Source organism: Aquarana catesbeiana, linkage group LG11, assembly GCF_042186555.1.
Source record: "Aquarana catesbeiana isolate 2022-GZ linkage group LG11, ASM4218655v1, whole genome shotgun sequence".
Lineage (NCBI taxonomy): Eukaryota > Metazoa > Chordata > Amphibia > Anura > Ranidae > Aquarana > Aquarana catesbeiana.
The window spans coordinates 190061461-190087106 of NC_133334.1; the positions used below are offsets into that span (position 1 = coordinate 190061461).

Below are 25646 nucleotides of genomic sequence, written 5' to 3' on the forward strand. Positions count from 1 at the left end.
GTTCTGCCTAGTCCTCACCTAAAGGTGGCGATATAACCCTAAGGTCAAGATTAAAGTGCTGTGTTCGTCAATGAACATCAGAGAAAAGGATTTTACGGTGAGTACAAAAATCCAATTTTTTCCACATATGTTAACTGTGGGACCTTATATAGATAGGTGTGTGCCTTTCCAAATCATGTCTAGTCAACTGAATTTACCACAGATGGACTCCAAGTTGTAGAAACATGTCAAGGATGAGCTGTGGAAACAGGATGCACCTAAGCTCATTTTTGAGTGTCATGGCAAAGGCTGTGAATACTTATGTACATATGTGTTTTTTTGTTTGTTTTTAAAAAAGTATGGTTTTGTGTGTGTGTGTGTGTGTGTGTTTGTTTTTTTTTTTTTTTTTTTTCTTAGGTGCTGCATCTGTGCCCCGACACCTATAACAGAGAACCGAGCGATTAACCACCGCCGATCACTCGGTTCTCACAGCTCCGTGCGCAGAGAGCTGGTGACTGTCAGTCACAGCTCCCTGCTATGCCCCCTCCTCGCTCACTGGAGCGCTGGGGTATTGAGGGGGGCGGGAGTGGCCTGCTCAGGCCCTCGGTGGCTTGCTGAGCCTGGTGTCGGTCCAGAAATCTGGTGGATCCAAAGCCCATGGTCGTGATGATGTGGAGCCTGGACCGACACTGTGACATCAGCAGAGAGCCGACTTCAGCTTGCTCTCTGCTGAAAACTGGTCACAGGAGTGATGGACAAACTGCACTCATGTGACCCACAGGAGAAGTATAGCCAAACGAGCTTTGGCTGTACTTATCCTTTAATAAATTTGCAAAGATTTCAAGCAAACTTCTTTCACGTTGTCATTATGGGGTATTGTTTGTAGAATTTTGAGGAAAATAATGAATTGAATCCATTTTGGAATAAGGCTGTAACATAAAATGTGGAAAAAGTAAAGCACTTTGAATACTTTCCGGATGCACCGTATCTGGGCTGTGTGGTAGGGTGACAAGGCAGAAGCCTTTTCTTACTGAGGAAAACCCTACATTAAATCTGCCAAACACATGTGGGAAAATGTGTTTATGGTCTGATGAGAATAGATTCAATTTTTTTACCACAATTCCAAAAAAGTTTTGGTGCAAAACCAAAAAGAAAAAAACCCACTGTACCCACAGTGAAGCATGGTGGCGGTGGCAGCATTATGCTTTGAGGCTATTTTTCTTCAGTTGGGTCTGGGGTTTTAGTCAAGGTGGAAGGACTTCTGAACAGTTCCATATATCAGGCAATTTTGGCACAAAACCTTCAGGCCTCTGCTAAAAAGCTGAAGATGGGGAGGAATTTCACCCTTCAGCACAACTGCAACCCAATGCATACCTCCAAATCAACAAAAGAATGGCTTAAAAAAAAAAAAAGTCAAAGTTTTGGAATGTCCCAGCCAGAGCCCAGACCTGTATCCTATTTGAAAATCTGTGGGGTGAACTGAAGAGGACTGGGCACAGGTGATGCCCAGTCTGACAGAATTGGAGAACTTTTTCAAGGAAAGAGTGAGCAAAGATTCCCAAGGCAATAAGTGCCATGCTCCTACCCAAAAGACTGAATTCTGTCATAAAATCAAATAAGTGCTTTAGCAGAGTATTAGTTTAGGGGTGTGCATGTATGTGCAACAACATTATTGTAAATAAAATATATATATATATATATTTTTATAGTTTTCCCCCTTTTAAAGATTTCAGTTTATTTTTATTGCACATTATTATGTATTGCACATATTATGGGTCATGTTAAAGGTGGAAAAAAATCAAGCGATTTTAAGTGTTCTAAAAAATGTGTTTTGTTTTTTTACAGACTTCTTATATCCATTGTACTTCTGACAGTAAAAGTTGTGATTTAATTACAGCCAAAGAACAAAAAATTAGGAGAGTGGCTTATTACAAACCTCCAATTTCTGCTCATTCAGAATAGGATACATATTGGCTTTTGGGAAAAGCATGCTACAAGCATGTATCCAAAAATAGTAAAAACAAACTTGGAGCCCTCTTTTAGGAATATGCCTCAGTGGCAGCCCATCCATAGGGGTGCACAGGTACCGCCCCCCCCCCCCCCCCCCCCCCCCCATCCATGCGTCTGGCCCCCTAATCTACATGCTTGCCGCCGGCCACATGGATAGCAATTTTTTTGGTTTTGTGTTTTTTGTTTTTTTTTAAGCACATGATTAGAGCCTGGGGCTCTAATTGGCTGTGCCCTGAGCCCACCCTTTTGTGTGACAATAGCGAATTAATATTCGCTATTGTCTTCCTGATTCTCCCTGCCAGTTAGGAAGTATTTCCTGAGACCCGCTTGGCAGTCTTAGGACTCACGGCCAAGCGGGTCTCAGTCAGGTCCCATTTCCTGTTCGGCCTGGAGGAGAAGCGATGGGCCCGGAGTAAGGAGCGGCAGCCCAGATCCATGTCTACCTGATCTGCCTCCTTCCTAAGGCCTCTGATCGCCGCCGCATTCAGTCTCCTGAGGGGGGTTGGCTTGCTGCCCCCACAAAATATTGAACACCAGCCACCACTGATTTGCCTGTAAAGTAGACCTCTGTGTCTGATAAAGGTATAGATATGCACTACATGTATGGGGGTGTATGTATGTATGTGTGTGTGTATATGTATTTATTTATATTTTCGAGTCGTATGTCCTCCCATTGTAAATTTAAAAAAAAACTCCAACAAGCATGAGCAATTTCTTATTTAAGGTTTTCATACTTTCAAGTCTTCCCCAGAGTGGGTCCTATAAGGTGCCTATTAACGTTAAGCCTCAGGCACACTCTGACCTTTAAAATTTCACACCTATGACTTTAGAGATGAATCCCACCCACCTGCTCTCCAGAGTTCCACAGTCGCAGTAACTATGTCTGCTTTCAGACAAGACTTTGTTTTAATATTATTTAAAATAATTTCACAGGTTTACTTAAAATAGTATGGCCAAAGTCTTCTTGGTCATACTTCTCTTCTGGGTCACAGAAATACGCATACTTCTCCCCTCCTTTTGACCTGCTGTTGGCTGATTTCACAGAACCTCTCCAGAATTTCCAAACACTATATATTTTTTAAAGCAGATTTTCTGAACAGCGGTCTTTCAAACACAATTTTTTATTTATATTTTAAATACACTTTAATGAATTTTAATGCACAATATAATACCCAATTGTTTGGTAAAAAAATGTTCCGCCGAGTAAATGGATACCCAGCATTTCAAACTTTAATGCTTACGCCCATGGAACAGCCACAAACTACGGTACGATAACCGATTCTCACCCGGTCACGAAACATGGTACATGCGCTGTTCTGACTGGATGTACCCGTATGTCCTGTCAGAACGTGTGCCTAGGCGCGCCCTTATTCCGTGATGGCTTATCCAGTCATTTGGACACAGCACATCACAGATTGGGATATGGGCTCTCGGATTGGCCTTGCCACCATTTTTAAATACCGTACTTGGCGCAACACCATATTTTTTATTTCTTTATCGTATATCATGGGACACAGTGCCTGAAGTAATTAATGGGTTATGGGCCACCTTTAGGTGTTGACACTGGCATACCCAATCAAGGAAGTTCACTCCCTATATAACCCCTCCTCCTTCCAGGAGCACATCAGTTTTTTCGCCAGTGTCTAAGGTGTTGGTCACGAGTGAAGATATGCTCTGAGTAGCTCCAGAAGGGATCCAGGCTGGATTTAAAAAACCTCCACAACCAGATCCATCCACGCCACTGCAACCAGAGGATGATACCCGGGCCTCGCATAGAAGAACAAGGTTTTGCCTGTAATGCTTCTCTTTGAGGGCTGGACCCTAGGAACCAGGACTTTTTTTGGTCTTGCTACATTACCTAAAGTTGTCCTGAGGGGTGCTATACACTATACAGGTCCAAAGGAGTGGAACCCCTATTAAAAGGGACCCGGTTTTTGATGGGTGAAGTTTAGATCTGCTATTATATAGCTGTATCCTGCAGCGAGGATAAAGGTAAGGGGAGAAGCCTAGGAACTGTAAAAGGTATCTCTATCATTATCATCTCTATCTCTATCATCTATATCATCTATCTCATCTATCTCTATCATCTCTATCCTCTCTATCTCTCTTGTACAATGCCTTTTTCAGCAGCTCTGTGTCTGGCTACAGCAGCAGGAGTGGTCCCAGCAGCCAGAGGGGGTTCTTAATTGAACAGATGGTGTTTCTCTTCTGAGGGATCTAAAGGGGGTACAGCAGTAGTTTATGAACATATAAAAACAGCCACTTGCATTTTTTTGTATAAAGTAAAGTCTTCCTTTAAAACTGGGAGCCTAACAAACACTGCTGACATAAATTCCCCTCCCCTCCTGGAGGTGGTGCGGCTTTCCACTGTTTGTATTATCAGACTTGCCCTTGTTGAGCCTGGACAGGCATTCAGCCCCTGTATAGCATTGCAGATTCTAAAAGTCTGGCGTCCAATGCCGTCCACACACGCAGACTAGTGTTGCTTTTTAAAATAAGGAGGGGGGCGGGTATTGCAGAGGGGCGTGGCTCACAGATAGGCGGCACCGTGTGTGGGATGTCACGTCCACGCGGAGCACATGGCGCATATACTAGGGTGGAAGACGCTGAGGACGCCTAATCAGGTTCTCACCTGAGGCTTAACACAAATGCTCTCAGTTCATATGCTAAAGACAGAAGTCTGTCACACTAAAAGACACAGGAGTGCTGTGCATGTAAAGGTGTGTAAGCAGGCATTTCCAGTACAGGAAATATGTTTACTCAGCATCAAAGGCTGATCCTTATGGTGTCATTGTTTTTTGTTAAACTATTGTAAAGCAAATATCATAATTTTTTTCTTAAAGTGCCTCTGCTTTTGTGCTTAGCACTATTACTTCCAGAGCTACCACAAAGGTACCAAGGATTCCCCTCCCCTTGGCGCTTGGAACTCCGGTCATGCCTCCACACTGTCATCCTCACCGGAGATACCTGACATGGCAAGCCAGGGTGAGCCATTGGAAGCAATTGGTGGTGTAACTGCTTCTCACACTTCAGCCCCTGTATACGTGACTGAAGATGCATTTTCCTCTGCCCTGCAGGGCTTAGAAGGAAGATTAGCGGCTTTAATCGCATGCTCCGTCCAAGAGGATAGGAAGTGTGCTAGATCCCCCTCCCCCACCTCAAAACCCTTTTTCCAAGGGAACAGTGGGCACAGGATGGAGGTATTACCCTGCGGAGGAAGCAGTTGGGGAACCTTATGCAACCTCGCAATCTGACAGATTGATGTTACAAACTCTTACAGAGATGGTTCATTCCACTTTTTATGCTACTCCTAACAGAGTCAGCTGAAAGTTCGGTCCCTTCCTTGGGTTTTTAAAAAAAACAAAAAAAACCTTTACAGCCTTTTTCATGCATTTCTAGAAGGGCTTATTTATGCTGAATGGGATCATCCGGATAAGCATTTTTTCCCTCCAAAGAGTTTCTCAGTTCTCTATCATGGAGAAAAAATTCACAAAGGATGGAAAGTACCAGCAGTAGACGATGCAATTTCCAGCATCAATAAAGATGCACAAATGCTTAAGGATTCAACCGATAAGAATTTGGAATTTTTTTTGTTAAAATCCTCCTACCAAAGGCGCTATGTTTTGCCATAGACGCCATAACAGACTCTATCCACCAGGCGTCCCGCCTTGCGCTTGAGCTAAAACACATGCGTAGGACCCTGTGGTTGAAAAGTTGGTCAGCCGAAGCATCTTGCAAAACGGCTTCTGACTAGTTTCCCTTTTTCATTGGGGAAGATTTGGTCAAAAACATCCAAATGATTTCTAGCAGGAAAGGTACTCTTTTGTCCAAACGAAGGTATTTAAACGGACTCCTTCACCTGCGCCAGGGGCAGCTGCCTCTAGGCAGTGGTGACGGCCTCCATCGTCACTCTAAGAGGAGAAAACATTCAGCCCCTGTATACATGATTGGAAATGCGTTTTTCCTCAACCCTGCAGGGCCTAGAAGGAAAATTAGCGACTTTAACTGCATCCTCTATCCAACGATAGGAAGCATGTTAGATCTCCCTCCCCCAACTTAGATCCCTTATCAAGGGAACAGTGGGTAGAGGATGAAAGGTTACCCTCAGGTGATCAGGAAGGAAAGGCAAACCGATTACTCCTCTGCGCAGGAGACAACTGGATTTGAACCTTTTTTCAGCCTCGCAATCTGAGAAATTGCTGGTACAAATCTCTTACAGAGATGATTTATGCCTCTTTCAAGCTACATCTAGTAGTCAACTGATCTGTTTTTCCTTAGGTTCCTTAAAACCTTCACTGCCTTTTTCATACGTTTCCTGTACATGTACAGATCCACGCAGAAATTCAACAGATCCATTCTAAATCTAAAATAATCTAAATCAGTTGCTGAAGATCCGCTCCTTTCTATGGAGTCGATCAGGTCAGCAGTTTCTATCCTACAAGGAGGAAAACTTCTGGTGCCTATCGGCATCAGGAATGCATATCTGCATGTCCATATATTTCCCACTCACCAAAGGTTTCTGCGGTTCGAAGTAGACCAGCAGCATTTCAGTTTATAGCCTTGCCCTTCGGGCTAGCTACAGCACACCGAGTGTTCACAAAAGTGCTAGCCCCACCTCTAGCCAGGTCAAGGGCACAGGGCTTAAACAGTCTTGGCATACCTGGACTATCTATTGCTAATAGACCAATCGGTGTTTGGAGTAAGGTGTACGCATTCCAACCAGTTACCTGGAAAAGTCTGGGTTGCGTTCTCAACCTAGTGAAGTCTCCCTTAAAACTGCTAAAAAAGTTGGAGTATTTGGGTCTGATCATAGATACAGCCCAAAAAAAGGGTGTTCTTGCCCAGGCAAAAAACAACTTCATAAGAGAGTTGGTGCGGATGGTCAGGTCAAAAGGAGATCCCTCCATTGGCCTTTGCATGAGGTTGTTAGAAAGGATGGTGGCTTCGTTCAAAGCGGTTCCCTATGCCCAGTTCCATTCGAGACTGTTGCAAAACAGTATTATATCTGCTAACAAGACGATCCAAGCTTTGGACTTGCCAATGCGGCTTTCCCCAAGGGTGTCCCAAAGCCTCAATTGGTGGTTTCTAACCAGAATCTGCTGAAAGGAAAATCCTTCAGACCTGTTATCTGGAAAGTGGTAACGACAGTTGCCAGCCTTTCAGGCTGGGGAGCAGTACTAAGGAAGACAACAGTACAAGTACAGTGGTCAAGATCCGGAAGAGCCTTGCCCATCAACATCCTAGAGATTCGGGCAGTGCGTCTGGCTCTAAAGACCTGGACTTCCAGGTTAAGGGATTGTCCTGTCAGGATCGAATCTGTCAATGCCATGGCTGTGGCCTATATTAATCGTCAAGGGGGCACCAAGAGTCTCTCAGCGCAGAGAGAGGTGAACCATATTCTAACTTGAGCAGAAAGAAATATTTTGTTCCTATCGGCAGTCTTCATTCCGGGAATAGAGAACTGTCAGGTGAACTACTTAAGCCACCAGCAGTTATTCCCAGGGGAATGGTTTCTTTACCCCGACATATTCTCGGGCTGTATGTCAAAGATGGGGAACTCCGGACGTAGATCTGCTAGCGTCCAGTTCAACATAAAGTTAGTCAATTTTGTGTCCAGGACAAAGGATCCCATTCGCATGCAGAACTGATGCGTTGGTGATACAGTGGGATCAGCTTTCACTGATCTATGCATTTTCCCCTATTCAATTGCTGCCTCGACTTCTTTGCAGGATCAAGCTGGAAAGAAAACTGGCAATTCTGGCAGCACCAGCATGGCCCAGAAGGTCATGGTATGCAGAAAGGTCATAAAGATAGCAGTGGAGGATCAATGGTCTCTTCCACTAAGAGCAGACCTGCTCTCACAGGGGCCGATATTCCATCCTACTTTACGTATACTAAATTTAACAGCCTGGCTATTGAAACCCACATTCTGAGGAAACGTGGGCTTTCCAGGTCAGTTATCTCTACTTTGATTAATACAAGGAAACAAACTTCCAGAACTATACATTATAGAGTCTGGAAGGCTTAGGTTTCCTGGTGTGAATCTAAGGGTTGACACCCTTGGAGATCTATCATAGGCAGAATTCTTGCCTTTCTACAATTAGGCGTAGAGATGAATTTGGCCTTGAGTACTATTAAGGGCCAAGTCTCAGCCTTATCGATTTTATTTCAAAAACCACATTCTTAGTCTGTGGTTTTATACAAGGGGTGATGCGGATTACTCCGCCAGTTATATCACCTTTAATCCCTTGGGACTTGAATTTAGTTTTGTCAGTGTTACAAAAACAGCCATTTGAACCGATACAGCATATTCTCTTAGTCCTTCTGACAAGGAAGCTGGTATTTTTGGTTGCTATATCCTCAGCGAGGAGGTTTTTGGAATTGGCTGCTCTTTCTTGTAAAGACCCATATTTGATTATTCATGAGGACAGAGTGGTGTTACTCCCTCGTCCAGGCTTTGCCAAAAGTAGTTTCAGGTTTTCACCTGAACCAAGATAATGTCTGCCAACGTTTTTTCCAAAACCATGTTCCAGGGAAGACAAGTCACTACATCGTCTTGATGTAGTGAGAGCCGTGAGAATCTATTTAACCACTTGCCTACAGGACACTTTCACCCCCTTCCTGCCCAGACCAATTTTCAGCTTTCAGTGCTCTCACACTTTGAATGACAATTACTCAGTCATGCAACACTGTACACAAATGAAATTTGCGTCCTTTTTTTCACACAAATAGAGCTTTCTTTTGGTGGCATTTAATCACTAGTAGGTTTTTTATTTTTTGTGCTATAAATAAAAAAAGACTGAATTTGGTGAAAAAATGTCTTTTTTCTTTGTCATAAAATTTTGCAAATTAGTAATATTTCTTTATAAATTTATACGACTACATATCTCAGAATGGTCAGGGGTGGGTAGTGGGGTTCCCCAGGGTTCTGTGCTGGGACCAATCCTATTTAATTTGTTTATAAACGACCTGGAGGATGGGATAAACAGTTCAATCGCTGTATTTGCAGACGTTACTAAGCTAAGCAGGGCAATAACTTCTCCGCAGGATGTGGAAATCTTGCAAAAAGACCTGAACAAACTAATGGGGTGGGCAACTACATGGCAAATGAGGTTCAATGTAGAAAAATGTAAAATAATGCATTGGGGTGGCAAAAATACGAATGCAATCTATACACTGGGGGGAGAACCTCTGGGGGAATCTAGGATGGAAAAGGACTTGGGGGTCCTAGTAGATGATAGGCTCAGCAATGGCATGCAATGCCAAGCTGCTGCTAATAAAGCAAACAGAATATTGGCATGCATTAAAAGGGGGATCAACTGCAGAGATAAAACGATAATTCTCCCGCTCTACAAGACTCTGGTCCGCCCGCACCTGGAGTATGCTGTCCAGTTCTGGGCACCAGTCCTCAGGAGGGACGTACTGGAAATGGAGCGAGTACAAAGAAGGGCAACAAAGCTAATAAAGGGTCTGGAGGATCTTAGTTATGAGGAAAGGTTGCGAGCACTGAACTTATTCTCTCTGGAGAAGAGACGCTTGAGAGGGGATATGATTTCAATTTACAAATACTGTACTGGTGACCCCACAATAGGGATAAAACTTTTTCGCAGAAGAGAGTTTAATAAGACTCGTGGCCACTCATTACAATTAGAAGAAAAGAGGTTTAACCTTAAACTACGTAGAGGGTTCTTTACTGTAAGAGCGGCAAGGATGTGGAATTCCCTTCCACAGGCGGTGGTCTCAGCGGGGAGCATTGATAGCTTCAAGAAACTATTAGATAATCACCTGAATGACCGCAATATACAGGGATATGTAATGTAATACTGACACATAATCACACACATAGGTTGGACTTGATGGACTTGTGTCTTTTTTCAACCTCACCTACTATGTAACTATGTAACTATATCTTTGGTAAAAATAACCCTAATTAGTATGTATTTGGTTTTTGTGAAAGTTATAGCGTCTACAAGCTATGGTGCAAATCATTGAAAATTGATCACACCTGATGTACTGAAGACCTATCTCATTTCTTGAGACACTAACAAGCCAGGAAAGTACAAATACCCACAAAATGACCCCATTTTGGAAAGCAGACACCCCAACGTATAATCTATGAAGCTTAATGAGTCTTTTGAACTGTTCATTTTTTTTTCCCAGAAGTTTTTGGAAAATGTGGAAAAAAAATAAACATTTTTTTTTTCCACAAAGTTGTCAATTTTTAAGGTATTTCCAACACATAGCATGTACATAGCAAAAATTACACCCCAAAATACATTCTGCTACTCCTCCTGAGTATGGCGATACCACATGTGTGAGACTTTTACAGAGCCTGACCACATACAGAGGCCCATTGAAGTAGCACTTTCAGGCGTTCTTCAAGCATAAATTACACATCTAATTTCCTGACCACCTATTATTTTTGAAGGCCCTTATATTTCTAACAAATAGCATTTACATACCAAAAATTACACTCCAAAATAAATTCTATTGAGGAAAGGGTAATAAAAAATATTACCTGCGGTTTTAGTAGTGTCTTCAGAGGAGAGAATTGGTGCAGGCAGGGATGTGCTTGGCAACAATAGTAATTATCTAGGCAGCGGGCAGGAATATTGTCTATAGTCAGCACAAGGATATCGTCAGCACAGCCAAAGCATTTGTCCATAGAAATTGTCCAGGCAGAGACAGCCAGCATAGCCATAATATTGGTCTTAGTACGCCGTTACCTCCCTGCACTCATTATTGCACCGCTCTCCAGCCCTTCGTAAACATACTGCCTCTTGCTACAGCTAATTATTTCCATAGTCCAGGTAGCAGGCAGAGGTATGGTCAGTTTATGCTGCAGGCTGGGGGATGGCAGCAGTAAGCAGCAGGCTGAGGGCTGCAATCAGGTAAGACCTGTGCACAGGGGTAGAGGCTTCGACCCACCCAAATCTCTATGAAGCCTCCGGACTCCAGACCCTAATCCGGAAATTACGAAACCCGGAGATGACAAAAAAAAATTGTTTTCTCCATCCGGAAAAACATTTCTGGAGCCCCTCACATGTGAGACCCCTGTGTCCTACAGTAGCAGGGCAACAGATCCAAGCGGTAGGCAAAAGCATAGTCCATAAAACAGGCCAGGGTCAGATGACGTGCAAGCAGTTTAAGTGGTTGTCAGAAGCGTAGTTGGTAAAACAGGCCATGTTCAGTTCGCACGTAAGCATTCCAAACAGTAGGCAGAAGCATAGTTGGTAAAACAGGCCAGGATCAGTTCACATGTAAGCAGTCCAAACGGTTGGCAGAGGCATAGTTGAAAACAGGCGAGGGTCAAATAACCAGTGGCATGGTTATTTGAGGAAGCATGGGAAATGGTCAGCACAGATGATGAAAATGGGGAAATGGTTAAGAATATGGCCTAATATTTTAGGGATGTGTGATATAGTCTGAAGCATTCACCAATGCAAAGGCCGGGTTCAAGGGGACACTGGGGACAATGGTACCTGGTATCTCTTCGAAATCCTTTATTGCTGCATACTCAACATCTTTTTTGGCGTCTTCATGCTGCTTCAGATGGTGGAACGTGGTCTGGGAACTGGCGTTCATGAAGTTGGCTAACAGCATCAGAGCAAAGGTTTTCTGGGGGGGGTCTTTGATGGTAGATGAGGGACGTGACAACTTCTTCAATGAATTTTAGGAAGTGGGCAGGGCTTTCGGTGGATTTGGTGTAAATTATGTAGGCATTATAAATGGCCAAATGAATTATAGTGCTACTTTTTTGTACCAGAAATGGGACCTCCTTATTGCTAAATAGGGCTGAAGCATTTGGTCGTTGAAATCCACCCCACCCCCCCAATGTACAGATTTCTAATCTTGTACACATTTTGGCTTTACAATGGGACCTCGTCTTCTCTGAACTTCAACTGTAGTGTCGTCATGGATGGTGAACATCATGTACACATTCCTGGTATCCTTCTACCTCAAGGCCAGCACTTCGTTGCATCTCAAAGTTGCTCTTTCTCCCCTTTGCATTTTCTTATTTACTATGGCTTGTGGGAAGCCCTTCCTATTCTTTCTGGAGGTTCCACAGGCCAGGGTTTGTGCGAGGTATAGGTGTTTGAAAAGGGGCAGGCTTGTGTAGAAGTTATCCAGGTATATGTGGTAACCTTTCTTCAGCAATGGGTATGCCATGTCCCATACAATTTTACCAGTTGTGCCCATGTAGGCTGGGCACTCAGGGGGCTGGAGCTGGGAATCTCTTCCTTCGTATATGAGGAACACATACAGATATCCCGTGACTCTCTCGTAAAGCTTATAAAATTTCACTCCGTATTTAGCCCTTTTACTAGGAATGTATTGTTTTATTCCTAGCCGGCCTGAAAAGGGTGCCAGGGACTCATCTACACATTATGCTTATCGGGGACATAGAGTTCTGCAAATCGTTGGGAAAAGAAATTAATGAGTGGGCGAATTTTATATAATTTATCATAATTTGGATGATTGCGGGGAGGGCACTGGGTGTTACTGAAATGAAGAAAGCGCATTATCTCGTATCGGGACCTGGACATTACAGAAGAATAAATGGGCATGTGGTGAATGGGGTGGGTGGACCAATAGGCATGTCCTTCATTTTTTGTGTAAGCCCCATGTTTATGGTGAGGCCCATAAACATTTTGAACTCCTCCAGAGTCAAATCCTTTCACTCGAATGGACGGGCATATGAAGATTGGGGGTTGTTGGCAATATGCTGCTGGGCATATAAATTGGTCTGGTCCACGATGAGTTGCAGCAAAGTGTTGGGCAAAAATAAATTAAAACAATCAATTTCAGAAAAATTTTGGGTATTGGCCTGCACACCTGGCTGTGCGGTGAAAGGGGGCATTCTTGCTGATCCTGAGTCGGAAGGCAGCCATGTTGGATTGGCAAGACCATCTGGGAGATATGTAGCGGCCCTGGCTCTTGGGGGGACATGGCACTCCAGTGCTGGTAGTTGGAGTTCCTGTGCTGGCATTTGGGTGTGATGCTGTGGAAGTGCTGGTACTGGGCATTTCTTGTGGCCTTTCGCTGGCTGCAGCTCTGGTACTGGGCCTTTGGTTTTGGGGTCTATCGCTGACAGCAGCGCTGGTACTGGGCCTGGGAATTTGATCCTGGGGTATATTGCTGGTGGCTGCCTGGTTTCCAGAGTGCCGTGCTCTTTTAGGAGGGATCCATTCTTCCTCTGATTCGTTTGCTGATCCACTACTATCAATCGGTTCAAATGCTGAATTTGATTCACAATCGGAATTGGCATTTGAATCTGATGAGAACTCCCTGTTGCTCTCATCAGTCATGGAGAGGATCTGGAACGCCTCCTCACCTATATAGAATCTTTTGGACATTTTTTCTGATGGGCTGTGCGACAGGTGACAAATGACGGTCACTGATCGGTGACAGGTGACGGTCACTGATGGCAGTCTCTGATGGTGACTGGTGCACTTTATGGGACTGATAGGTGACTGATGGCGGTCACTGATGATGGTTACTGATGGGTGACAGTTGCACCGCTGACGGCAGCCTTTGACGGTGACAGGTGCACTTTGTGGGCACTGATGGGTGACAGGTGCACTTTTGTGGGCACTGATGGGTGACAGGTGCACTTTTGTGGGCACTGATGTGGTGACTGTTGGGTGACAGCTGTAATGGGGAGGGGCGATGTGACAGGTTCTCTTTACTGTGGTGTTGGTGCAATACACTACAATACATCGGTCACTCACTGCTCCTGGCTCTTCTCTCCTCACACTGTAAACGGTGTGTGAGGAGAGAAGAGCCGGTAACAGCTAGTAACCGGTCTTTGTTTACAATTAGTGATCGGCTGTGAATGGATCACAGCCGACCACGTGGTAAACAGCAGCAGGCCATTGGCTGTTTACCCTTGTCGGTGATGAGCAGTGTTCCTGGGAACACGCCGCCACCGATGTGACCGCGCTCCCGATCATGCACATGCGTGGTCTAAAGCGGGGAATACCCCATTGTGATCGGCCGTGACGTAATCGCGGTCGATCACCCCTGTCGGTGACACCAACAGGGCAGAGCTGTGCGTCCGCGATCGCGCGCATACCTTGTGTGAATCAGCCGCCGTCATATGACAGCGCCCCAGAACGAGAGCCGCACTGCTCCGCCGTCATATGACGGTGGGTGGGTGGGCGGCAGCAGGTTAAAGACAACTGCTCAGATTTTTAAGACTGATGTCTTATGTATTCTGCCAGAGCGTCCTAAGAAGGGACAGGCAGCGTCAAAATCCACTGTCGCTAAGTGGATTCGGCAGGTTAGAATTCAAACTTACATTTAAGGGGTAAGATCCCCCTTTTCAAGTTAAGGCGCACTCTACCAGGGCGGTTAGTGCTTCTTGGGCAGTGCATCACCAGACCTTCATGGCTCAGATCTGTAAGGCCGCAACTTGGTCTTCAGTGCATACATTCACAAAAATGTTATCAGGTGGATGTAAGGAGGTATGAGGAGATCGCCTTTGGGCGCAGTATGCTGCAAGCAACAGTATAAGTCAGTATAAGTAATTACTTAAGGCTCTGTGTCCCATGATGTACTCCAAGAAAAGGATTTTACAGGTAAGCTGTAATAAAAAAATCCCATTTTTTTTTTTCTAAACAACTGTATATTATATTGTGTTTTGTGTGCATTAAAATTTTTTAAAGTGTATTTTTTTTCTCCCAAAAAATAGCATTTGAAAAAGCGCTGTGCAAATACCGTGTGACATAAAAAAATTGCAAAACCAACCATTTTATTCTCTAGGGCCTCTGCTAAAGAAAAAAATCTGCAAATATGCCTACCTCGTGTGCGAGAAATAACTGGTTAATATGACATTTTTTATTTTCCAAATAATTGTGGGAAAAAATTACAACTTCAAAAAACTCACCATGCCTCTTACTACAGTGCCTTGAAAAAGTATTCACGCCCCTTGAAATTTTCCACGTTTTGTCATGTTACAACCAATAATGTAAATGTATTGTATTAGGATTTTTGTATGTCTCTACTAGCTTTGCACATCTCGAGTGACATTTTTGCGCATTCTTCTTTGCAAAATAGCTCAAGCTCTGTCAGATTGGATGGAGAGCGTCTGTGAAAAGCATTTTTCAAGTCTTGCCACAGATTCTCAGATAGGTTTAGGTCTGGACTTTGGGCCATTCTAATGCATGAATATGCTTGGCTCTAAACCATTCCACTGTCTCTCTGGCTGTATGTTTTAGGATCGTTGTCCTGCTGAAAGGTGAACCTCCGACAGTCTCAAGTCTTTTTCAGACTCCGTGTCCCTGCTGAAGAAAAGCATCCCCACAACATGATGCTGCCACCACCATGGTGGGGATGGTGTGTTCAGGGTGATGTGCAGTGTTAGTTTTTCATCACACATAGCAATTTGCTTTTAGGCCAAAAAATTACATTTTGGCCTCATCTGACCAGAGCACCTTCTTCCACACGTTTGTGTCCCCCACATGGCTTCTCCTAAACTGCAAACAGAACATCTTATGGTTTTCTTCTTGCCACTCTTTCAGGCCAGATTTGTTTAGTGCATGACTAAAAGTTGTGCTGTGGACAGATTCTCCCACCTGAGCTATGGATCTCAGCAGCATCTCCAGTTACCAAGGGCCTCTTGGCTGCTTTTCTGATTAATGCTCTCCTTGCCTGGCCTGTCAGTTTAGGTGAACAGCCATGTCTTGGTAGGTTTGCAGTTGAGCCATACTCTTTCCATTTTCAGATGATGGATTGAACAGTGCTCTGTGAGATGTTCAAAGCTTGGGATACTTTTTTATAACCTAACCCTGCTTTAAACTTCTCCAACTTTATCCCTGACCTGTCTGGTGTGTTCCTTGGCCTTCATGATGCTGTTTTTTCACTAAGATTCTCTAACAAACCTCTGAGGGATTCACAGAACAGCTATATTTGTACTGAGATTAAATTTCACACGGGGGACTGTGTTTACTAAATAGGTGACTTCTAAAGTCAATTGGTTCCACTAGATTTTAGTTAGGAGTATCAGAGTAAATGGGGCTGCATACAAATGCACACCACACTTTTCAGATATTATTTTGTCAAACATTTTGAAAATCATTTTCCTTTCTCTTTACAATTATGTGCCGATTTGTGTTGGTCTGTCACATAAAATCCTAATAAAATACATTTGCGTTTTTGGTACTGTAAATACATTGGGCTGGCTACTTTCCAAAAAGGGTCCTTTGAGGGATATTTGTACTGTCCTGGCATTTTTGGGCATAAAAAAATAAATAAAAAAATGATAGGCCGTCAGTACATCAGGTGTGATAAATTTTTAATGATTGGTACCATAGCTTGTAGACTCTCTTATTTTCACACAGACCAAATGTACACTACACTGATTTGGGTTATTTTTTACCAAAGTTATGTAGCAGTATAAATTTGGTCAAAATCTATGAAGAATAATTACTTATTTGCAAAATTTTATATAAAATTTTCGGTCTTTTTCATTTTATAGCATAAAAAAACCCAGTGGTGATTCAATACCACTCAAAGAGAGCCCCCTTTTTTTTAAGGGGAAAAAAAAGATAAAAATGTCATATGGGTAGTGTTGCATGACCGCGCAATTGTCATTTAGCCTAGGTTCACACTGGTGAATGGAAAACATTGCATGTGATTCGCACAGGAATCGCACCACATTCCTGTGCACAGTTTGTAAGTCTAAAATCACATCCGCACCAAAATGGTGCAGGGTCCTTTTTTCCCGCCGCACCTGAATCACGTCGCACCCATGTGATGCGATTCTGGCAATCGCACTGCGTTTTGCAATCTTTTTTGGAGTGTCATTAAGATAACAACGATGCCCGCAGCAGATCGCATGGACACGGTGCAATTGCTTTGGCATGCGATGCAGGGATGCGCAGCGAATCTTGTGCGTTTCCCGCATTGCATTAGTGTGAACCAGGGCTTAAAATGTAAGAGTGCTGAAAATTGGCCTGGGTCAGGAGGAGGTGAAAGTGTCCAGTATTGAGGTGGTTAAGAGCCTTTACAGGTTACCAGTTTAGAGTTACACAGGAGGCCTGGTGCTAGAATTCTTGCGAAAACAAAAGGGAATACGAGCGCACAGGCTCATGATGCAGTAGCGTCTTTAATTGGATATAAAAGGATAAAATCGATACACTCCCACTGTGAATAAACAGTGTCAAACAGTTCCTCCAATAGAGAGCCTTAAAAAGGGACACATCCGTGCTTCAGAATAGATGAGAAGACCGCTGGATGCATGGGCTGGCTCCACAGACACAGGCTCATCAATCAGCTGCCGACAAGCCGCGAGTAAGCCACTCACTGACTGAAGAGACGGCCGGTCAGGAGAGGGCTGTGGGGCGCCTACAACACTTGTCCCAGGGAGAGCTCTGATGGAACCAACTGAGTTGGCTCGCGGCTTGTCGGCAGCTGCTTGGTGAGCCTGTGTCTGTGGAGCCAGCCCATCCATCCAGCAGTCTACTCATCTATTCTGAAGCATGGATGTGTCCCTTTTTAAGGCTCTCTATTGGAGGAACTGTTTGACGCTTTTTATTCACCTTCACTTGGGAGTGTATCAAAGTTATCCTTTTATATCCAATTATAAAGACATTATTGCACCTTGAGCCTGTGCGCTCGTATTCCCTTTTTCTTTTCACAGCTATCGATGGTAAAAATAATTTTTTTTTTTTTTTTTTGTGTCTGTGTGTTTTATAATTGGTGTTTGTACTCCTCTTTTCCCTGTTTTTATTTGAAGGTTTGAGACACTAGAGGCAGAAATGAACAACCTAGCATCCAGGATAGCATCTGTGAATGAAGTGGCTGCACAGCTTCTCAGCACTGACCACAGGAATGAAGAAAGTATCCGAGACCTGCAAGATCAGCTAAATGCTCGGTAAGGGGTGTGTGTGTATATTTTATATTCTAATTTTTTTTCTGATGTTATCCTTCACCATTATCGGGTTAGGAAATGTGCTGCAAGAATTTAGGGGTTTCAAACCAATCCCCCTCAAGTTATGGCCACAGTGGTCTGCTTCTCCAACCTCTTATTTGCTCCCTTGTGATTAGTTAACTAGTTTGCCTTTTTGAATGTGACTAAAGTGTGAACAGGTTAAACTAAGCACACAGCTTCACTAGCAATGATCTGGGTAGCTGCCTCAATCACATTTACATGACTGCCGTGTGCTGGTTGGTGAGCTCCTCTGTAGAAGTGTGAACTAAAGCACTCAGCTCTAAACACTTCTGGTTCAAAGCAGTCACAATTTCGGCTAGAAAGCTGGGTGCACAGTTGATCAAGCACACAAAAATGTATATGAAATGAAATAAGAATAATTAATTGAAACTCCTTCGCACACCCACAAATGCAAACATATGCACAGGGTGCACATGTGTATGCAAACCTAGATTGCACCACACACGTTGCATATAACCATGAACATTGAAATGAAAGCAATAGAGCTCTCTTTTACGATTTACATTGGTGAGCAGTAAATGCATTTAAAGCGTCGCCTATTGATTGATAATTTTGGGTACTATACTTTCTCTTTCGTTCATTGACGGACACAGCACTTTAATTTTGACCTTAGGGTTATATCGCCACCTTAAGGAGAGGACTAGGCAGAACACATAAAAATCAAGCACAGTACCGTCCAGGGGGCGATCTTACTGGCTATAACCACTCACTCTGCTTCCAGCAGCTCAGTTTTTTTTCTGCCTAGTCTAGGAGAAGGACCTGGCTCCCTGTGGGGACCAGTGGTCTTTGACATTTTTTTCTTTTTTGCTGTTTTTGCTTCCTGTGATCTACAATCAATAGCCAGGGTGGGTGACAGGCTGGATAATATAGATCCTAGTAGTCTCCCCAGCCTGGCCATCAAGCGCGTACAGACCTTAGCTCCATGCTGGGTCGGCCACGACAGGCCCCATTCTGGTCCAGGGGCGGCCGGTGAGATATATGCTCCGGGGCACACATGACCGGGCTACTGCTGTCTGAGTCAGTGTGCCGTGGCCAATAGCCACCTCGTACTGCTCGGGTGATGGGTCTGTCTGTGGAGTGGTCCAACAGTCCCTGCAGGAGGGGTAAGTATGGTTCCACCTGTTTAGGCAGGTTGGAGCAGCTGGGCACTCCCTGGGAGGTCGATTAGGGGGTCTCTCTCTCTCTCTCTCTCTCTCTCCCTTCTCTCTCTCCCTTCTCTCCCTGCCTCTTTCCCTCCTCCCCATTCTAAGGGGGCGCTGTGTGGCTGGGCATAGGGGGTGCGGTGCATGTACCTGGCCCGCGGGTTCTCCGGGTGGTCTCTGGGTCCTGGCAGAGGGTTGTGCTGTGTGTTTGTTTGTTCCGCTTGTTTATCCCTTTGTTTTAACTGCGGTTGTTCCGCTCGTTTATCCTTTCGTTTTAACGTTATTTGGTCCGCTCGGTTATCCCTTCATTTCTCATCTTTGTTTGCCGCCATGCGGGGCGAACGTTCGGCGTGGCCTTCGTTTGCCGCGTGCAGGGGGGGGGGGAAATGTTCTCAGCAGGAACCGGGGCAATTTTCCTGTAGCCATGGCCATGTTCTTGTGGCCACGAGGGACAGTGTCTGTTAGTTCTCTAGTGCTGGGCGGCTGTTTAAGCCAGGAACAGCGCGAAACTGACACAGACCACCCCGTGTTTTGGAAGGCAGAAGAGAGAACGGACAGCGCAGCCCCTGGGTCAGGGTGGTGAGTCCTGCGGGGGGCCCCTCAGTCTGTGGCAGCTAGGAGGGTAGGCATTTTTTGTCTCTTGCCTTAGGTCCCGGGTGACAGGCAAGAGTGGGTCAGACATGGCGTCCGATGCTTGCGCTTTTTTCCCCCCATTCACCCCTATGATAGCAACTGGTTCCACTGCACCTGCGGTACCCATGGATGCTTTGTTGGTGTTCCAGGAAACATTTGTTGCTAGGGTGGAAGTGGTGTGCGGGCGCAAGGTGGGTAAAAAAACGCCCCTCCTGTCTGCCGCGGAAAGCTCTGATTCAGACTCGGGCCCCGCTGTGGCAGGCGACCCCTGTTCTGACACTTCAGAGGTCAAGGACCATGACCCGCCGGACAGTGAGGAGGAAGCCTCCATGTCCGTTTTTTAGCGCAGAAAAACGCTAGAGGGATAGAGGATACGGCTGGGGCATCTGCAGATGTGTTGGTCCCTTTTGGGTCCCACAAGCCGATCCGCACCGCTAAGGTGTTTCCCTACCTAACTTATTTTGCTAAGTTTATTGACAAGGAGTGGGAACGCCCGCAGTGTGCCTTTTCGGGGCACTTCTTCCTCAGACATCCCTATGATAGTGACCGGTTCCCCTGCACCTGCGGTGCCCATGGACGCTCTGTTGGTGGTCCTGGAATCATTTGTTGCCAGGGTGGAAGCGTGGTGAATGGCGGTGCGTTACTCCTGTGAGGAGGGATTCCCGAAAATTGGACATCTCCTCCGGTCGCTGACCCCCCGGTATCTAGGTCAAATAAGGTGACCACGATTCCGATGGAAGGGTTCCCCCTTTTTCAAGGACACTGTCGACACAAAGGCTGAGGCGGTTGCCCGGGCCATGTTTACAGTTGTGGGGTCATCGCTTCGGCCGGTGTTAGCCACGGCTCTGGTGTCACAAACACTCACTGAATGGGCTATGTTGTTGCACCGTGAGTTGGGGAAGAAACAAGTTTCCCCAGTCTGTGTGGAACTGGCAGACCAGTTGGTGCACGACCTTAAGTATATCTGTGATGCGGCCCGTGATACAGTCCCTTTTGCTTTCTAGAGCCTCGGTATCAGCAGTAGTGCTGTGTCACCTGGTTTGGCTCAAGTTTTGGTCTGCGGACCAGGCATTTAAAAAAGCGCTGGCGGAGTTGCCCTTTCAAGGTGGGATGCTGATTGGCGCCTCGCTGGATGACTTTATAAAAAATGTTACTGGGGGAAAGAGTACTTTGCTCCCACAATCCAGAAAAGGTAAGGAGCTATGCCGTAGGCAAGGGCTCCTCTTTTTCCGCTCAGAAGCGTGTTTTTTTTTCATCCGCCCGGGTAAGCATCCCCAGTCCGACAAGGGGCCCTGGGGGACAAAAGCGTCCCTGGTATCGCAGACTGAACAAGCCTGCGAACAAATCAGCTTCCGCATGAAGGTTCGCCCCCGCTCGGCTCTTGGGTTGGGGGTCGTCTTCTGGAGTCGGCAGAACGGTGGACTTTGTCGTCTTTCCGACCAGTGGGTCTGCGAGCTGGTTTTGTCAGGCTACAAGATAGTTTCTTTCTTGTCCGCCGGACAGGTTTTTTTCCCTCCAACCTTCATCTCCTTCCGGCTCGTCGGGAGGCCCTGTTTGGGACAGTACAGGTCTTACTGCTGCATGGGGTGATAGTACCTGTACCGACGTCGGAAAGGTTGCAGGGATTCTACTCCAACAAGGTTGTAATCCCAAAGAAGGAAAGGTCCTAGATTGCAAGGCCCTCAATTGTTTTGTGCAGGATGGAATCCATTATGTGGTCACTGCACACCAGAGGTTCCTGCGATTTGCGGTCGGGGACGAGCACTACCAATTGGTAGCTCTTCCGTTTGGCCTAGCCTTGGCACCAAGGGTCTTCACCAAGTGCTGGCTCCGATTCTGGCATTGCTGAGGCAACTAGGGATCGCGATTGTGGGTTACCAGGACGATCTCCTTCTGAGGGCAGCTTCTGCCTCAGGACTAAGGGAGGATTTGGCGATCACCATGCAGACTCTTCAGGAGTTTGGCGGGGTGTTGAATCTCCTGAAGTCGGTATTGCTGCTGACCCAGTGCCTGGAGTGCTTGGGGTTGATTCTGGACTTCCAAAAGGCGAGAGCCTTTCTTCCTTCAAGCAAGCTGAAGCTCTCCAATCCGCGGTGCGGTTACTAATGTCCCTCATGGCAGCCATCTTGGAGACGGGTACCGTATGCTCAATTCCACACTCGGGTCTTGTAGAAAGAGATCCTGTCCAAATGGGACAAGTCTCCGGCATCCCTGGATTATGAAATCCAGGTGAGCCAGCTAGCCAGGGCTTCGTTTCTCTGGGGGCTGAGGTCCCCAGCCCTTTGGTCCGGGAAATCATTCCTTCCTCTTCATTGGACGGTGATCATGACAGACGCCAGCCTGATCGGCTGAGGGGGAATTTGGGGCATCCAGTTGTCCTAGGGTTGCTGGCAGCAGGAAGAATTCCATCTGTCAATCAATGTGCTGGAGCTGCAGGCGATCAGGCGGTGCCTCTCCACATGGTCGCAGAGGCTGCAGGGTCCTTCGGTTAGGATCCGGTCGGACAACTCCACGGCGGTGGCGTATGTCAATCATCATAGAGAGACAAGGAGCTCAGTGGCGACGCTGGAGGTCTCCCACATCCTACAGTGGGCAGAGCAGCGTGTGCCGGCTCTGTCAGCTGGGTACATTCCGGCATTGACAAATTAGTCATCAGTTGCTGGACCAGGGGGATGGTCACTGCATACGGAAGTGTTTCGGCTTATTTGCCTAAAGGTGGGGCATGCCGGATGTGGATCTCCTGGCTTCTTGGCTCAACCGGAAGGTGCAGAGGTTTGTGGCCAGGTCAAGGGATTCCTGGGGGGACGCGTCAGACGCAAATAAAGGAGAGGGCACTCAAAAGCCACGTCCGTAATATAGGGGGAGAAGAAAAGGGGGTACTACTGGAGGTACTACCAAATGTCGGACTTTATAGGCCAGAAAACAATGGAGAAGGGAATATTATGAATAAATCATCACATTTATTGAAAAAATATAAAATATACATATAATAAATGGAACAAGTAAAAAACATTATACATATGCATTTATGCAATTTGTACAGTGAGCCCTTGTGTGTCAGATGCATTGGTGGACCCATGGGGCATTATCGGCTAATTTCTGCCTTTCCCCCCCTCTAAGGCGCCTCCCTCGTCTGCTGCGCAGAGTGGAGGCCGAGGGGATTCTGGTGATTCTGATGGCCCCAGACTGGCCTTGACGTCCTTGGTACACCGATATGGTGCGGATGTTCCTGGGCGGCTGCTGGTGCAGGAGGACCTTCTGTCTCAAGGTCTGATACTCCACCCTGCCTTACCATCATGGGCTTTAACGGCATGGCTGTTGAAAGCCAGGTGCTAAGGGACCGAGGGCTGTCGGCTTCGGTGATTACCACTATGCTAAGGGCGCGAAAGTCTTCTCGGAAGATTTATCATCATACCTGGAAGGCCTACATCTCCCGGTGTGAGGAGGTGGAGTGGCATCCGCGTTCTTATTTGGTTTCCAAGATCCTGCTGTTTTCTGCAGCGAGGAATGGATAAGAAGCTTGCATTGAGTACCATTGAGGGGCAGATATCAGCTTTGGCTGTCTTTTTTCAGCGGCCATTGGCGATTCGCCCATTGGTGCGTATGTTTGTTCAGGGGGTTCGACATGTGGCCCCTCCGGTACACCCACCACTGCCCCTGTGGGATCTGAATCTGGTGCTTTCGGTGCTTCAAGAACCACCGTTTGAAAACATTAGGGAGATCCCTTTACTAACGCTTTCTCAGAAAGTAGTCTTTCTAGTGCCTAGTTTCTGAGTTGGCGGCCTTGGCATGCAAGTCTCTTTATCTACATGAGGATAAGGCGGTGCTGCGTCCGCAGCTCTCTTCTCTTCCAAAGGTTTTTTCGACCTCCCATTTAAACAAGGACATTGTGCTTATGTCCTCGGTCGTCGCATACCAAGGAGGTCGCTTTACATTCTTTGGATGTGGTCCAGGCTCTGCAGGTGTATCTGTCTGCTACAGCTCCCTTCTGGAGGTCGGTCTCTCTGTTTTTCTCTGTGGCTGGTCCGAAGAAAGGCCTGGCGGTCTCGTCGGCCACCATTTCTCAGTGGATCAGACAGATTGTTATTTAGGCTTTTGCCATAAGGAGGCTGGCGCCTCCCTTTTCTGTCACGGCACTTTCTACCAGGGCAATTGGTGCTTCCGGGGCTTTCTGGCATCAAACGTCTGTTTCTCTGGGTGTAAGGCGGCTACTTGGTCGTCCATACACGCTTTCACCAAATTTTATAAGGTCGATGTGGACGCATCTTCGGATGCATGCTTCGGCTGCAAGGTATTGCAGGCGGCCGTCTGAGGTTGTGACTCCTCTGATGGGGAGTTCTTTTGGTGGTGGTTGGAGTTTATTTTCTCTGTGTTCCCAACCCTCGTTTTGACACTGCTTGGGGACGTCCCTAAGGTCAAGATTAAGTGCTGTGTCTGTCAGTGAACGAAAGAGAAAATAGGATTTTTGTTCTCACCGTAAAATCCTTTTCTCTCTGATCATTGACGGACACAGCACTCACCCCTCCTATTTATGTTTGTACTGCTTTTTAACGAACTGAGCTGCTGGAAGCAGAGTGAGGGGTCATAGCCAGTAGGACCGCCCCCTGGGGCGGTACTGTGCTTGTTTATGTGTTCTGCCTAGTCCTCACCTAAAGGTGGCGATATAACCCTAAGGTCAAGATTAAAGTGCTGTGTCCGTCAATGAACATTAGAGAAAAGGATTTTACGGTGAGTACAAAAATCCTATTTTTTTTAAGCCCTAAACATTTGATTTCCATGGAATCCAGTAAATATGAAAGACAGACCCTATAATGCAGCACGTTTTCTTTATCGTACGTCACGGGATACAGAGCCATGGTAGTTACTATGTGGGTTATATGCCACCTTCAGGTGATGGACACCTGGTGCTTTAGTAAATGTGCCAAGGGAATGCCTGTGTCATCACTTACATGCCCTCTTTTTGCTCATGTCCCTCCGACAGTAGCAGACAGTAAAATGGAGCTTTTTAAAAATTCTCCCACGCTGGATGTTGCCACCCGCCAACGCCACGCTAAGTCACACCCCCCCCTGTATCCCACTGCGCCCCCTTCCTTCTCTTCTTTGAAAAAAGAGCGTTTCCCGCGTGGGCCTCCGATCTGATGGGATCGGCGTGTGGAAAATGGAGTGGGGGTGTTTTTAAGAACCCCCCCCCCTCCCCCAACACCTTACCGTAGTCCTGGGATTGCTCACCGGAGGGAGTTCTGCAGCTTCTGCTGAGACCGCATGATCTGAGGAAAGCATGACAAGGTACCTCCCAGTGGTGACTTTTAGGGATGATATTTACTTTTTTAAAGGAGACAATTCATAAGAGAATTTAAAATTCCTTAGAAATCTCCACTTTTCCCGCCGCAGGGATTCTGTGTTAAAACCAACAGACCCAATCTTCACCCCTCATGGTGGGCTCCGTTAAAAAAACCTTCAGGAACCGGGGGCCCCTTTTTTATTGGGGGATCCACACTCCTGGACACCCCGCCAGGAAACTATGGCTGAAAAAAACCAAAGCACTGGATCCCAGCTCTCTAAAAGAAGAAGCGTTACGGGCTAAACCTCGTTTCTTCCGCCACGAGGCCCAGGTACAATTCAATTCGGCCTGAAAAGACACCTTGAATGGATCCGGTTGCATAGCCTGCCCCAGCAAGGAATATTCCAGTGGAGCTCAGCATAGCACATCTTTACTCGTGACCAACACCTAAGACACTGGTGAAAAAACTGAGGTACTCCCAGTAGTGGGAGGGGTTATATAAGGAGTGGCCTTCTTGTCTTAGGGTGTGCCAGTGTCCATCACCTGATGGCCTATAACCCACATAGTAACTACTATGGCTCTGTGTCCCTTGATGTACTCCATAAAAAGGATTTTACAGGTAAGCTGTTATAAAAATCCTATTTTT

At 46.0% G+C, this 25646-nt stretch overlaps 1 protein-coding gene across 3 annotated transcripts in view; it reads left to right on the forward strand.

The window, feature by feature from the left end:
• SPTBN2 (spectrin beta, non-erythrocytic 2) overlaps nt 1–25646 on the forward strand; it is a 1434510-nt gene that overhangs the window by 1155272 nt on the left and 253592 nt on the right. For all 3 annotated transcript variants that reach the window (XM_073605131.1, XM_073605132.1, XM_073605133.1), the window contains one exon: nt 17729–17866. In XM_073605131.1, coding sequence (XP_073461232.1) covers nt 17729–17866 — 138 coding nt within the window. The remainder of the gene's footprint in view (nt 1–17728; nt 17867–25646) is intronic.